The 14685-nt window shown below is 41.3% G+C and overlaps 2 protein-coding genes across 2 annotated transcripts; both read right to left on the reverse strand.

The window, feature by feature from the left end:
• Nucleotides 1–205: 205 nt before the first annotated feature.
• On the reverse strand, nucleotides 206–2377 carry LOC121764629 (L-ascorbate peroxidase 2, cytosolic). The gene is made up of 9 exons (XM_042160650.1): nucleotides 2156–2377; nucleotides 1711–1885; nucleotides 1566–1631; nucleotides 1270–1318; nucleotides 1110–1192; nucleotides 954–1033; nucleotides 788–890; nucleotides 653–711; nucleotides 206–502 (listed from the first exon to the last, which is right to left on the reverse strand). The coding sequence occupies exons 1-9, from the start codon at nucleotides 2269–2271 to the stop codon at nucleotides 484–486; spliced, it is 750 nt and encodes a 249-aa protein (XP_042016584.1). The 5' UTR covers nucleotides 2272–2377; the 3' UTR covers nucleotides 206–483.
• Nucleotides 2378–12890: 10513 nt separating this feature from the next.
• On the reverse strand, nucleotides 12891–14632 carry LOC121792263 (60S ribosomal protein L4-like). Its single transcript, XM_042190131.1, has 2 exons — nucleotides 13474–14632; nucleotides 12891–13140 (listed from the first exon to the last, which is right to left on the reverse strand). Exons 1-2 carry the CDS (start codon nucleotides 14578–14580, stop codon nucleotides 13027–13029), a joined length of 1221 nt encoding a protein of 406 aa, XP_042046065.1. The 5' UTR covers nucleotides 14581–14632; the 3' UTR covers nucleotides 12891–13026.
• Between the last annotated feature and the right edge of the window lie 53 nt (nucleotides 14633–14685).

Below are 14685 nucleotides of genomic sequence, written 5' to 3' on the forward strand. Positions count from 1 at the left end.
AAGGAATTGGCAAAAAAAATGGCGATTTAGGGTTTATGATTTCTGCAAAATGAGTTTTAAAAAGTTATGCCATTGCTAAATCCGTAACTCTCAAAAGCAAAAATAATAGGAAATGGCCCATTTCGGGCCAGGGATTCCCGAACGAGCCCATTTAAAGAAATTTGCAAACTTCAAAATTTTCAAAACAAATAAAATACTCCGTATGTATCATCTACTAATAAAAATTAATTTTTCACGCCATCACGCAATTCCAAATCGAAAAGGTCACACGCATTAAAACATGTTACATGCTTCCACAACTGATGCAATATTCGTTTCCTGTATAGACTTTAATTCACACGACCAAACTATTTATTGATGTGATGCGATTCCACACAAGCAGCCACATGCACTTAACTAAAAAAACAAAAGATAGCCTCAAAAATAAAGTAACTATAATTTGATGATTCCAGAAGCCACGCACAGATCATCCCATCATATAGTTTACTCAGCATCCGCAAATCTGCACCTCAACAAATAAAAGACTCATTACATATATATAGTCAAATTTCTATAACATTATCACAATGCTCCAAAATGTTGATTGATGAATGTTATCTGGATCCAATTTGCGTTCCCCAGCTTATCTAAATGGGGCGAAACGAAAACTTACCCAAGCTCAGAGAGCTTCATGTGAGCTTCAGCATAGTCTTGAAAGAAGGCATCCTCATCCTAATACAAAAGCATGTGAACACAATCAGCAAATTATGATCAACGGGAACCGGTACAATGTAGCAGATCATCTTACAGCAGCATATTTTTCGACATAGGAGCGGAAGATGGGATCCTCTAGCAAAGCTTTGTCTGATGGCAGCTGGATTAAGCCTTCTTTCTCCCCACTCAAGAGTTCCCTATGTTCAACAAGCTCATCAATCAAAAGGAATTATGTGAAGCAAGAGGTTCTAAGAGCTCACTTGAAGTAAGAGTTGTCGAATATAAGGGGATTAGATGTCCATGCTCCCTCAAAACCGGACCTCTCCTTGTGGCACCTACCCTGAAAACAAGAATCACAAATCATTGGTGTGATCAGCCAAGACTAGTCTAGTTCAATGTTTTGTTTCGTGGAGTACCAGGGTGTGTCCACCAGATAGAGCCACGATGTCTTTATCATTCAATCCCATGTGCCCGAAAACTTCCCTCAAATGGTCCGTGCCTGACATTAAGTGATGGTTCTCTTAAAAAACAATTCCACAAACAAATTTCAGATTACACACAAGGAGCAAGTGTTACCTTTCGTGGCGTCAGGCAAGCGACCCTCTGGTGGTGATTCATTTTTATCCTGAAACAGAGAGAATGAGAATAGAAGCTGAACTTAAATGACTTGATCATCATACCGAGATACTAGCTAGTTATGCAATCAGAAAAAAAGAAGCCATTGCAAATAGAACCATAACATATGCTGCTAAGATTCTTTAAGAAACCGTAAAAAGTTGTGATAAGAAACATCATGGTTTAGCTGCAAAAAAAGGTGTTGTAGGTTCAAACTAATAGCATTAAACACGCCAATAAAAGGGAGGAAGACTTACCGGTCTTCCAGGATGGAAAGGAATCTCTGGTCCTCCGGTTACTTCAACAGCAACAACACCAGCTAGCTAGATTGAGTGAGCAAAATGTTAATGTTTTGTTATGTGATAAATATGGATGGAGATAGTGGAGAGAGAATAAATCCACCTGGTAAAAGTCTGCATAGGTGAGAGCAGGGAATTGTTGCTTGATTGGTTCCAACAGCCTAACAGCAATATCGAGGCCGTTGTTAGCTCCATGAGCAAGCTCTTGATGGTTCCTGATTGTCCCAAATGGACCTCCTGTTTTTGTTTTCACATCATATGTTCCAGCTGAATGCCATCTGGATTCAAGAATACCAACATGCTAAGATGAATATTAATTCAACCTTATAACGAGGCGATCTCTACCAACATCACTTAGACTAATGGCCCGGCCAACACAACAATGATTCAAACAGACGTCAACTAGAATCGCAATTCAGAGATCGTTTTCACATGCGATCTCAGTCTCTGACTATAGTAGGATGCAGATAGATAAATTGGAGTAGATGAAGCAGGATGATTGATGAAAATAGGTTGAAATTAAATACACAAGGAAGAAGATTAATTACGCCAAACGCAGCATGATCGGAGCGCAGTTCTTCTCTGCGATTAAACCCCTGAGTTTCTTCTTGCATTTCTCCACCGCCGCCTCATAGTCCTTGCTCACCACCGGATACTTCTTCATGATCGCAGGAAAAGTTTGGCCTGATTAAAAGCTAGCAATGCAAAATCTGGGAGTGATCTAAATTCCAAGGTGTATATATATGTAAAAGTAGAAGTAGAAGAACGAGAAACTTCGATTAAATTCCACGGGCTTCCACAGGCTTACGTGGTGTATAAGTACCCAGTTGCATGTTTACACATGGATTAGTATAATATTGTTTGCGTTGTGGATTTTCTAGTTTCATCTTCCATAACTGAGCCGACCCCCACTCTTTACTAAAACTATACACTATTCATCTAAAATGTCTTCGTCTCCCTCATGATTTTCGCACACTTAGGGATCAGACCGGTCCGAATTCACTAATTACCGAGACTTCTTTGTTCTTGTATAAGAGAGCTCAGCTAAACTCTCAACCACGCGGCTGAATTTAATCAAGTATTACAAACTTGGTTACAAGTAAAGAAACTCTAGCTATTACAAGTTCTTGACAGAAAACCTAGCTAGATCCCTTGATTACTTCACAACCTGCACACTTGACACACGAGTTAGTAATAACAAACAAGATCCTCTCGGATCTAAGGTATTACAATCAAGTAGAACAAGAACACAACAGAGAACACCAGATAGATCACAACAGATGGCTTAGCCACCCGACTATAGTCCAGATCTATTCACCAGAACTTTAGACCCAAGGGAGCACCGTTGAATCTGACCAGAGATTCACCTCTCACCGTCAATACCAACCCAACACAGCCCCTACACACCAGATCTAGAACCACAGCACACAGCCTCACACCAATTCTCTCCACACAAAACCCTAGGTCTTGTTGAGAAAGAAAGAAAATCAAGAATCATTCAAAGGAAGGAAGCGAGAATAAAATCAGCACCAAATCAATTCACATTGATTGAGTAATTAATTTCTTATGATCCCATGAAATCTTACCTTGTACAAAGTATGTAAATCTCTATTTAAAGAGAAGTAGTTAAAATGACTAATACAACACAAAATTCCACAAATCATCTTCTTTACTCGACCCCTAGCCTAAACAATGGCGAATACCAAATTCAAGATGGTATCAGAGCAGGGGTGAGACTCAGAGAAGTCTCATCACTGTCTCCGAACCAATCTCAAACCAAAAGGCCAAAACCCGGCAGACCCTGTTCAAACCCAAAAAAAAAGTCAGAATCCGACGACAATCAGCCACCAAAACCGACAGAAAACGAGCATTTTGCTCGATTATTTGATGAGTTCATGCACAAAGCCAACAAATCATACCTACCATACCAAACCATCCAGAATCCAAAATTGAAACCCAAAGAATCGATGCCTCACCGCTGTTAATCGGAACCAAACTCAACGACGGAAATTATTAGCTTTGGGCTATCCACATGACGGCGGCAATTAGCGGAGGGGAATGGTGTCTCACATTACTGGAGTCTCAACCCCTCCAGCAAAAATCGATCCAGCCTTCGGAAGATGGCAGCAAGGAGACCACTGTGTATTCACATGGTTGATCCAAAATTTGGAGCCAAAGTTGGTGAATCGGGTATCTCAGTACCCAACAGCTAGGGACGTATGGAAGAGCCTGGAGGTCACGTATGCAAGTGGAGGCGACAAAATCCAAGTATATGACCTATACACAAGAGCGAATAGGTTAAAGCAAACGGATGAATCTCTAGAGGATATATGGACAATCCTCAACGATCTATGGGTCTCCATCGATCAAAAACAGCCCAATCGAATTAAATACCCAGAGGATATTGAAATGCACAACGTTGAGAAGGAAGAACAAAGGCTATATCAATTACTCGTAGCACTGAACGACAAGTATGAAGGGATCAAGAAAGAAATACTTAGGTTGGAGCCACTGCCGTCGGTAGAAATAGCATATGGGATTCTCCGGCGAGAAGACACCAGAGCAAGCATTTTGAGAGCAGGGGACATCGGGGCTACACAGGGAGTCGCGGATGGACTCATTACAAGGCAGCCATGGACGAACCAAGCAACGCACCGAAACCCCCCACACCGAAACGGCAACAACACCGGCAACAACTGGACCAAAAGGACGGAGGAAGAAAAGCTAAAACTCACATGCAATCACTGTGGGAAGAAGAAACATACTCGAGAGACATGCTTCGAACTCCACGACTATCCAGAATGGTGGGAGGAGCGTAAATCCAAACAACACCAGTTGCCGTTTCGAGGAGGGAGAGGAACGGCAGCCGTCGCCATCGGAAACAGAGAACCGACCGCCATCGGGGGCAGCACCGAGGCCACCACATCCCGAGGAAGCGACCAGACGGAAGAGATAACCCTCAGAACGGTGTCCTTCGCACACGGAGGGAATGGATCAGAGGCGGCGCAGAACGGAGGCGGGAATGAAGGGGGCAAGCTAGAGTTTGGGATTTTATCCTCAAACCCTACTATTTTTAAAGAATTAGGAAATGAACCCCAACCTATCAAATATCCCTTAAAGTACCCCAAACGAGTTATAAAATCTGAAAAAAGGGCCTCCTAGTTTAAATCTTCCCAAATCAGCCCCATTAGTTTGCAAAAATAAATTCCAGTCCCTTGAGAATTTATCCGATAATTCTGAAGCCTATGCCCTGTCCGTTTCTTCCAATGCCAAGAATGACAAATGGATTTTTGATTGTGGAGCCACGGATACTATAACTTTTGATAAATCTGATATTTCCAGCATGCACAGGGCACCAAAGAGTCATATTCAAAATGCAAATGGAGAGTTGACACCGGTAGAGGGAGCGGGAACCGTTAAAATCTCACCCAGTTTAACCTTGTCTAATTGTCTATATGCCCCCTCTATGTCTCATAAATTGTTCTCTATTAGTCATGTAACCAAAGAATTGAATTGCACTCAGCTAATGCAACCCAACTTTTGCCTTCTGCAGGATATCGGGACATGAAAAATTATTGGACGTGGCACTGAGCGGAATGGGCTGTATTATGTGGATGAGATAGATCAACACGGAAATGCTATGATGGCTCATGGGACGGCTGACAGGGAAGCATGGCTGTGGCACCGCCGTCTTGGACACCCTTCATCCGGTTATTTAAAACTACTTTTTCCTAAATTTAGTCAGGATTTGTATTGTGAAACATGTGTTTTGGCCAAAAGCCACAGACAAACCTACAAATCAAATAATACTAGAGTTGATTCCTTGTTTGATCTTGTTCATTCGGATGTTTGGGGACCCTCACCGGTTTTAGGGGGACAAGGTTTTAAATATTTTCTTCTCTTTGTGGATGATTGTACTCGTATGACGTGGGTGTATTTCATGAAACAAAAATCCGGAACCTTCCAACATTTCACCCATTTTTACAACCTAGTCCAAACCCAATTCCAAAAAGCCATCAAAACCCTTCAGTCAGATAATGGAGGAGAATTTGTAAATTCTGATATGAAACAGTTTTGCCACGATAAAGGCCTTATACATCAAACTACATGTCCCCACACCCCAGAACAAAACGGAGTATCTGAACGAAAAAACCGAACACTTCTGGAAATGTCCCGAGCCATACTTATTGAATCCAACACCCCAAGGAAATTCTGGCCCGAAGCAGTTGCGGCCTCAGCCTATCTCTCAAACAGACTACCCTCAAGCTCACTAAACCTAAAAACCCCGCTAGAGATCCTCTCGACGATAGAGCAAATTCCTTTACCTTTAACCCTTCGACCTCGAGTATTTGGATCCTATGTTTTTGTCCACATTCCGAAACACGAAAGAACCAAGCTATCCCCTTGTGCAGTAAAGTGTGTGTTTGTGGGGTATGGAGTAAACCAGAAAGGATATAGATGTTTTGATCCTAAATCTAATCGCGTGTTCACCACCATGAACTGCGATTTCCTAGAAACGGACTACTACTTTGGCCACCTTAGCGGTCAGGGGGAGAGTGACAACAGGGTCGACCCACTAAGTTGGCCAATACAGAAAGGAACAGAGGAGGCAAGCTTGATCTCACATATACAGCCACCAACGCTCAACACCATGGTCCAGAATACTCCAGACCCGATATCCACTGTAAGTCCTTCTGTTGATCCAAACACACCACCGGAAAATACCACACTTGATCTTCATAATACTGATATTGTTACTGAAGAGACTCAAGAGACAGGTGCATAGTTAAATGATGGGAATCTGGATGAACCGGAAATCTGTGATTTATTAGAAGAGCAGATTAGTGAGGGAATTGAGGGGTATAAATTACCCCTAAGGGAAAACAGAGGAGTTCCACCAAAGAGATACAGCCCCGACATCCACACAAAGGCCAAATACTCAAGAGTTTTTCTGGCCAAACACCACCTTTCAGAGATGGTCCATGCATTTGAGGCAGCACTATATGAAGAAGAGGAAATCCTGTGTACTGTGGAGGAGGCCTGGAGACACAAGCATTGGAGAGAGGCAATAAAAAAGGAAATGGGAGCACTAGAGAGAAATGGTACGTGGGAGAAATGCATAATTCCAGATGGAAAGAATACAGTCGGATGTAAGTGGGTGTTTACTATTAAACACCGACCTGATGGCTCTATCGAAAGGTATAAGGCACAGCTAGTAGCAAAGGGATACACGCAGACCTACGGAATAGACTATAACGAGACATTCTCCCCAGTGGCAAAAATGAACACCATCCGAGTCCTACTTTCAGTAGCTGCAAACCGAGACTGGCCCTTACATCAGTTCGATGTAACAAATGCATTCCTACACGGAGAATTAAAGATAGAAGTATACATGGAGGCTCCCCCAGTTTTTTCAGAAGGCTACAGCAAAGGAGAAGGATGTCGATTACGGAAAACTTTATACGGACTCAAGCAATCTCCTAGAGTCTGGTTTGGGAGATTCACTGAAGCTATGGGAAAGTATGGGTTCAAACAAAGCAACTCAGATCATACACTATTCTTGAAGAAAAGGGATGGTCGAATAACCTGCCTAATCATCTATGTAGATGATATGATTATCACTGGTGATGATACTGAAGAAATCGAGAGACTCAAGGAAGGCCTATCACAAGAGTTCAAGATGAAGAACTTGGGAAATCTTAAGTATTTCTTGGGGATAGAAGTACTAAGATCAGAAGGGGGTATTTTCCTAAGACAGAAGAAGTACATTCTAGATATCCTTGCAGAAACATGATTACTAGATTGCAAACCAGCAGACACACCGATTTTAGTGAACCATGGATTACAGATTGTGGAAGGAGCGGAACCAGCAAACCAAAGCAAATATCAACGATTAGTGGGAAAACTCATATATATGTCTCATACAAGACCTGATATTGCTTACGCGGTAGGTGTAGTAAGCCAATTCATGCACCAACCACATAGAGATCACTATGAAGCTGCGCTAAGAATTGTAAGTGTCACGACCGCCCTTACTAAGGATAGTGAAGACGGGGAAAACGTGACGAGGGGAGGGACTAAGGAGCGGGGAAGAAAAGGGGGACGCAATGAAAGATAACAATAAAGGACGAGATTGAATATGAAAACCCAATTAACTTCAAAAAGAAATATTTTGGTCTATCGAATAGTTAAACAGCGGATTAATGTCTCAAGGTAAATAATGTCATAACGTCGTGTGGGGAAAAACGAAAGACTTTAACAAGAACGATTCGAAACACGGCAGCGGAAAAACAAGTATCAAAGGAGAGTCATAGGATGACGCCCATGTATGAAGACACGACGCATCCGGGAATTCCTAAAGCTCACTCAACATCCATCGCAACATCCCGCTCAACCTGTAAAATTTTAAAAAGAAATGCAGGGCTGAGTACTTGTTGTACTCAATGGGCTCATGCCGAAAATATTTTATAACAGTTATGTCATCCATACCAGTGAACTCGAGTTTTACATGTAGTTAAGAAATATCATCGAGAACACAAAAACATTTTCATAGTCTGGCCAGACAAAACAATCTCCCCACTTTCTCATCAATCAATCATTCACATCCTCTTACCATAGTGCGACGAAAGTGAGGCCACACTATTCGCCCACGAGACCGGCCGACTTGCAAGGACGGCTCCCGATCCCACCTGTGTACACAGCCTGATAGGGTTTGCGGCCCTACTCAGACCCGAATTCGTTTATCTTAGCTCTATAGCCTAATGGAGCGAACTCACAAACTAGGCATCAAGCACAATCTCAACATAGCTCTATAGCCTAACGGAGCAAGCTCAAACGAACTAGGCATCAAGCACAATCTCAACATAGCCCTATAGCCTAACGGAGCAAGCTCAAACGAACTAGGCATCAGGCAACAATCTCAACATCAAAACAACCATGGCATGACATAACACTTTAAACCACCCTTATAGCTCCACAATCATATTTTTGAAACGTAAAAGAGTTTAGTAAAAGAAAGCCCACCTCGCTTGCTTAGACAACACAATACGCAAGTCAAAAGCAACCCTCGTTCCTTATGCTCACGTACGCACAACAACCCTTGTCAACTCCACAACACAATCAGCCTTCCATCAATACAATTTAACATGCATGCCCTATCGTTCCTTTCATCGTTCTCTTAAATTACCCATCCCAAACATTCATCAACATAAGGAAAACATGCCATAATATTTCTCAACGTGTCACACATAACCACGCCATAAGATATGTTCCTTAATCACACATGCATCATGTAATTCATTCAAACTTGACAACAGGTATTATTTTAACATGACAGAAATCTGGCAGAACTGCGCAGTCGTTTTGTAAAAATCATTAAAAATCCATCCGACCTCCGATGGGGCTGAAATTTTACCACAACACGGTAGACACATCAAAGATCATCCAGTTAAAATTTCACATTAAAATCACATCTTTAGGTTGGTAAAATCAAAAATGAAACTCACTGGACGAGAATACAAATTCTGACAGAACTGCGCAGTTAACTTCAAAAATTCATTAAAAATTCATCTTTGTCAAAAGAGGCTACAATTTATACACAACATAGAAGACATCTCAAATTTTACTCAGTTAAAAATTCGTGCCAAAATAAGATTGTTTGGTCGGTCAAACACACGTCGGAATCTACTGTTCGAACACCACAGTTTTCATGCTTCACAAATTCGAATTAGGGTTTATCTATCATTCATCTAAACCCATTTATTCATGCTTCCAACACATAATCATGCTTCAAAAAGATCTCACAACCATGTTCTCATATGTTCACATATCATTCACCAACGATCATCCACAAGTTCATTCATACACATCAATAAACGCTTACACATATATTTTCTCATGTAACCATCAATCCCACCCGATTAATTCTTAGATCTTTTACACTCACTATATGCATGAGGGAATCAAGAACAAGGATTCAATGGTAAGAAGGAGAAAGATGAATCAAAGTATACCTTTCTCTTGAAAAACAATCGGTAGAGGCAACGAATGGCTCGATTCTTCAACGATTATTGAGTTTCCAACTCCAAAACGAAGCAAGATTGAAGAATTTATGAATGATTGGTGGGGAAGAGGGAAAAAGGCGTGTGGGAGGGAGAAGATGGAGAGAAAAAGACGTTGAAATAATGGGGCTAGGGTTTGGGTTTCTCCCTTTTTATATTCTAGGATTAATTCCCCACTTAAATAAACAAAAATAAAAATAAAATTTGTGGAGTAAAAATAGGGAAAAAGGACGTGTACTAGGGGAGTATTTTAAAAAAAAATTAAATCCTCAATTAAATAGGAATAGGATTTAAATTGGTAATTTCTTGTAGGAAAAGACTCCCACAAAATAGGTAACAAATAAATTAATCCCACAAGCAATTGAAAGGCATATGGGCAAAAATTATGTAGATAGCATAGAGATAATTTGGTTTGAATTTAATTTGGATAAATATCCCAAAGCAATTAATTAAATCCAAGAAAGAAAGTATTATTTCCAATGGATATGAGGGCCAAAAATTCCAAATAATATGGCTAGAAATATATGCATGATCCCACTTAATTAAATCCCCCAATTGGAAAACATATCATATTATTCAACATAACTCTCAACCATTAATTTCACATCGTTAACACAACCACATAGAAATCAATTCCCAAAAATGCATTTCCAAATCAACATCCACATTAATAAAACGAAAATAAGCCATCAAATAAAATAATAATAATAATAATAATAATAATAATAATAATAATAAAAAGTCAAAATTTTCCGGGGTGCTACAGTAAGATATCTAAAAGGAACAGTTGGGCACGGTGTATTATTCAAAAGAAGTAAAACACAGAGGATCTATGGATACACAGATGCAGATTGGGCAAACAATCCGATTGACCGAAAATCAACAGGAGGCTACTTCACCTTTGTTGATGGGAATCTAGTTACTTGGAGAAGTAAGAAATAAAAAGTAGTCGCCTTATCAAGTGCAGAAGCTGAGTTTAGGGGTATCAGTTTAGGGGTATCAAAAGTGGACTAATGGAGATATTATGGTTGAGAAGACTAATGAAAGAAATTGGATTGCCGCAAGAAAAAAGTCAGTTGTTCTGCGACAACAAAGCAGTGATCAGTATATCCGAGAACCCAGTGCAACATGACAGAACCAAACACGTAGAAGTCGACAGACACTTTATCAAGGAGAATATCGAGAATGGAGCTGTGGAACTGCCATTTGTACGATCCGAAGATCAACTGGCAGACATTCTCACCAAAGCTATCAACTCCAAGAGTCTCTCCAACGTTTTGGGCAAGTTGAGCTTTGGAGAACCCACGACTCAACTTGAGGGAGAGTGTTGAGAAAGGAAGAAAATCAAGAATCATTCAAAGGAAGGAAACGGGAATAAAATCAACACCAAATCAATTCACATTGATTGAGTAATTAATTTCCTATGATCCCATGAAATCTTACCTTGTACAAAGTATGTAAATCTCTATTTAAAGAGAAGTAGTCAAAATGACTAATACAACACAAAATTCCACAAATCATCTTCTTTACTCGATCCCTAGCCTAAACAATGGCGAATACCAAATTCAAGAGGTCTCACAAACGCAACCGGAGCAGTTGCCTTCGCCGGCTAACACCACCGTCAATCACACCACGGAACAGTGAAGGACTCGAGAAAAACCACTGGAGAAGTCATCGGAGAAGTCATTGGAGAAGAAGAGAGATGAGAGAGAAGAGAGAGAGAATTCACTGAATATAGTGAATAGAGAGAGAGAGAGAGAGAGCAAAGTGAGAAGTGAGAGACAAACCAGCATACTCATCACACATAACAAACACACTCCACAATCCAACGGTGCAGGAGCAGGATCCAAGTGAGGGAGCAACGTGGCAGCAATATGACGGTGGAGGCCAAAGGTCACCGGGCTAAAGGGCTTAGCACATTGGGCCTAGCCCAATAATTCAGCCTTGGGCCAAATTAATCCATAACCCAGATAAAAGTCCACCAAATAATATTCAACAGCATCCACAACTGCATCAATCTCTATTACACGATCAAACTACAAACTATACATTAACTTTTCGTTCTTCATCATTCTAGTTAAATCGATAATATTTGAGAAATATATAGGATGTTTCACATTACACTTTCCATCAATTATTTCATTTCTATTACAAACATTTATAATTGTTTACGGATTTGGTAAGATATGGATATCCGTGTGAATCACTTCATGGGGGAAAGGATCAAAGAGGCTATGAACCCACATTAGCGGATTTTAAGAGTAATGTTTGCAATATATTGATTGCTACAAATATTGCTTGTAGAGGTTTAGATGTCAAAGATGTTGAACTAGTTGTCAATTTAGATGTTCCTAGCCATTATGAGGACTACGTCCATCGTGTTATCACATTTATCTATGAGGAAGATGCAAGATACGGACATCATCTTGTTAAAGCCTTAGAATTATAGGAACGGAGTGTTCCAGAAGACCTCAACAACGCCTTAGCTGATGGCTTCGCGGAAAAGGTGAATCAAGGGTTTGAGCAAGCACATGGGACTGGTTATAGTGACAGTAGTATCAAATTTAATAAAGAGGATAAAGTGAGGAGAGCTGCAAACAAAGCTCAGGCGATGGCCTGCCAAAGCAATCTGTAAAGAGGTCAAAGGCATGTATCAGGCGGGTCTCGGAGGAGATTACAAATCAAGCACAATCGCTACCTGGTCCCGAAGTGTAGGACCCTTTATTTTTCTCGACTTCTGAAAACTTGGTTATTGTAAATATTATTACCACCATCCCTCTAAACGATCTGTACTGGATGGAATATTTAGGTCATTAGTCAAGACTGGTATTGTTTGGTTTTATATAATGTTGTTCGATAATCTCAATTAAGTCCTGCATGCGACCATCAATTAGGCCCTAGTGTGCAAACATATCAAACGGCTTAGAATTTATAGTGACAATTTCGACATGAATATATTTCAAATGTAGAAAGAAAAGAACCTATTTTGTAAATTCAGGAAAATCGGCTCATTTGACATTGAAAAAGAGGCATACTATTAATTCAAGTCTGATTGCGATTAACATCACTTGAAAATAGGAATTTAAAGTTGAGAACTCTTACTCCTAATTTAAAATTTCTAAACTCATAATTTAAAACAAAGTAATCTAACTAACTAGTGCCACATTATGAGTTTCTGTGATTGGAAAAAGATACAGGAAAAACAAGCGTAATAAACAGATAATTGAACTGGAGGGGGAAAACATAAAATTAAGTAAATATAATAAAGGTTTAAACAAGAAGTCTCCATGTAAGCTTTAAAAAAAGGCAGGTCTCAAAACAAACGGTACAACCCAAAAATGTTTCGAAATGCAGATTCATCACTGAGATACGCCCAACCATTTTGTGAAGTTTTCAAACTCAGTGTAGTCGCTATCGGAGATCATAGTTTTGTACCATCCTTTACTCGCTGACTTGATTGATGCAGATTCCTCCTATTACAACCAAGGTAAAATATACGAATTACACATTGTAAAGGAATGGACTACTAATAATTTGAGCAGAGTACACACAAAGCACGCAATTAACTTATGCAAGAGCTAAACAAACCAAATGATACACGATGCAATGCGCAATGACAAATGGAGGGGAAGGTTATAAATTTAATTGAGCAATTCAATTTCATAGACAACATTTAGTGTATCTTAACTAGTGCATGCCCAAGTAACCATAAGAAACTACAAAATGAATTCAATTTAACACAAAAAGAAAACTGTTAACATATAAATACAATGATATTAGTATTTCATTAAAAAAGAGGATGGTACCTTGGTGATTGGTTTCCTTTTCTGGTCAAGCTTCTCCTGCTTGGCCTTGACCCTCTGCGCCTCAGCAAGAAGAGCCATTCTCTTGGCAGCCTTGGCGTATGGGTTCAACTTCAACATGACATTGAGGTTCTTCAGAGGATTCTTCTTTAATGGAGCTCTCTTCAACTCCTTCTTGATCGGCTTCACCACAGATTGCAACTCATCAGAGTTGATAATCCTAGCAAGGTCAGCATTGACCATTTTCGCCCTGGGCAGCACATACCCACTCTTCTTCTCCGAGGGTTTATTGAACGTTCCATAAACCTCATCAAGCTTCTCAAAAGCTGATTTGGTCCACACAATAAACCTCCCAAGATGCCCTCCGGGGGCAAGCTTGAGTAAATTGAGACGCGAAACGTGCGCCACGTCAACACCGGGAATGTTGCGGAAAGCTTTCACGAGTTTGGACCCTTCATTGCCGTAGACGACAAGAGGTCCTTTGCGAGAAATGTAGCGGCGATTCCGCATTTTCCCCTTTCCAGCGCGGATAGCTTGGCTATCCTTCGCCTTCTCGGCATCGGCCAAGGCTCCGACTTTCTTGAGGATCTTCAGAGCGGCGCTCGTTTTCTCGACCGCCTCGGCGGAATCAGAAACGACAAGAGGCAATTCGGGAACCTCTTCGATCTTGTGGCCCCGGGCAAGGACTAGTGAAGGAACGGCAGAAGCCGCGATCGCCGAAACGACAGCGTGGCGCTTCTGGGTGACATTGACGGCTCTGTGCCAGCGCCTCCAGATTTTGGTCGGGGCGAACATTCTTCCGCCTCGGCACATGTTACCGAAGGCTCCCTGCCCGGCGCGGTGGGTACCACCTCCGGCAACACGGGGGATACGGGAGACGGCGCGGCCGGTACCCCAGGATTCGGCGGAGGTCTGGTGGCCGGCGCGTTTGGAGACGGCGTAGGGCTGGCGGGCGTTGTTGGAGATCTGGCCGTGCACAAAAGTAACGATGTCTGGGCGGATGGCGGCCTTCATGACGTCTGGAAGTGGAAGGCTGGCGGATCCTCCGTCAGTAGCCATATCGCTCTCCAGCGACTGCACGGTGACGAGGGGGCGGGCGGCGGCTGACATTTTCCCGGGCGGCAGCGTTAGGGTTTTGAGCTCAATGTGAAAAAATTAGGGTTAGCAGCGAGTAATATATAGTGCGCATTCCGCATTTTCATTGGGCTTACCCTA

The sequence above is a fragment of the Salvia splendens genome, chromosome 2 (genome assembly GCF_004379255.2).
Source record: "Salvia splendens isolate huo1 chromosome 2, SspV2, whole genome shotgun sequence".
Lineage (NCBI taxonomy): Eukaryota > Viridiplantae > Streptophyta > Magnoliopsida > Lamiales > Lamiaceae > Salvia > Salvia splendens.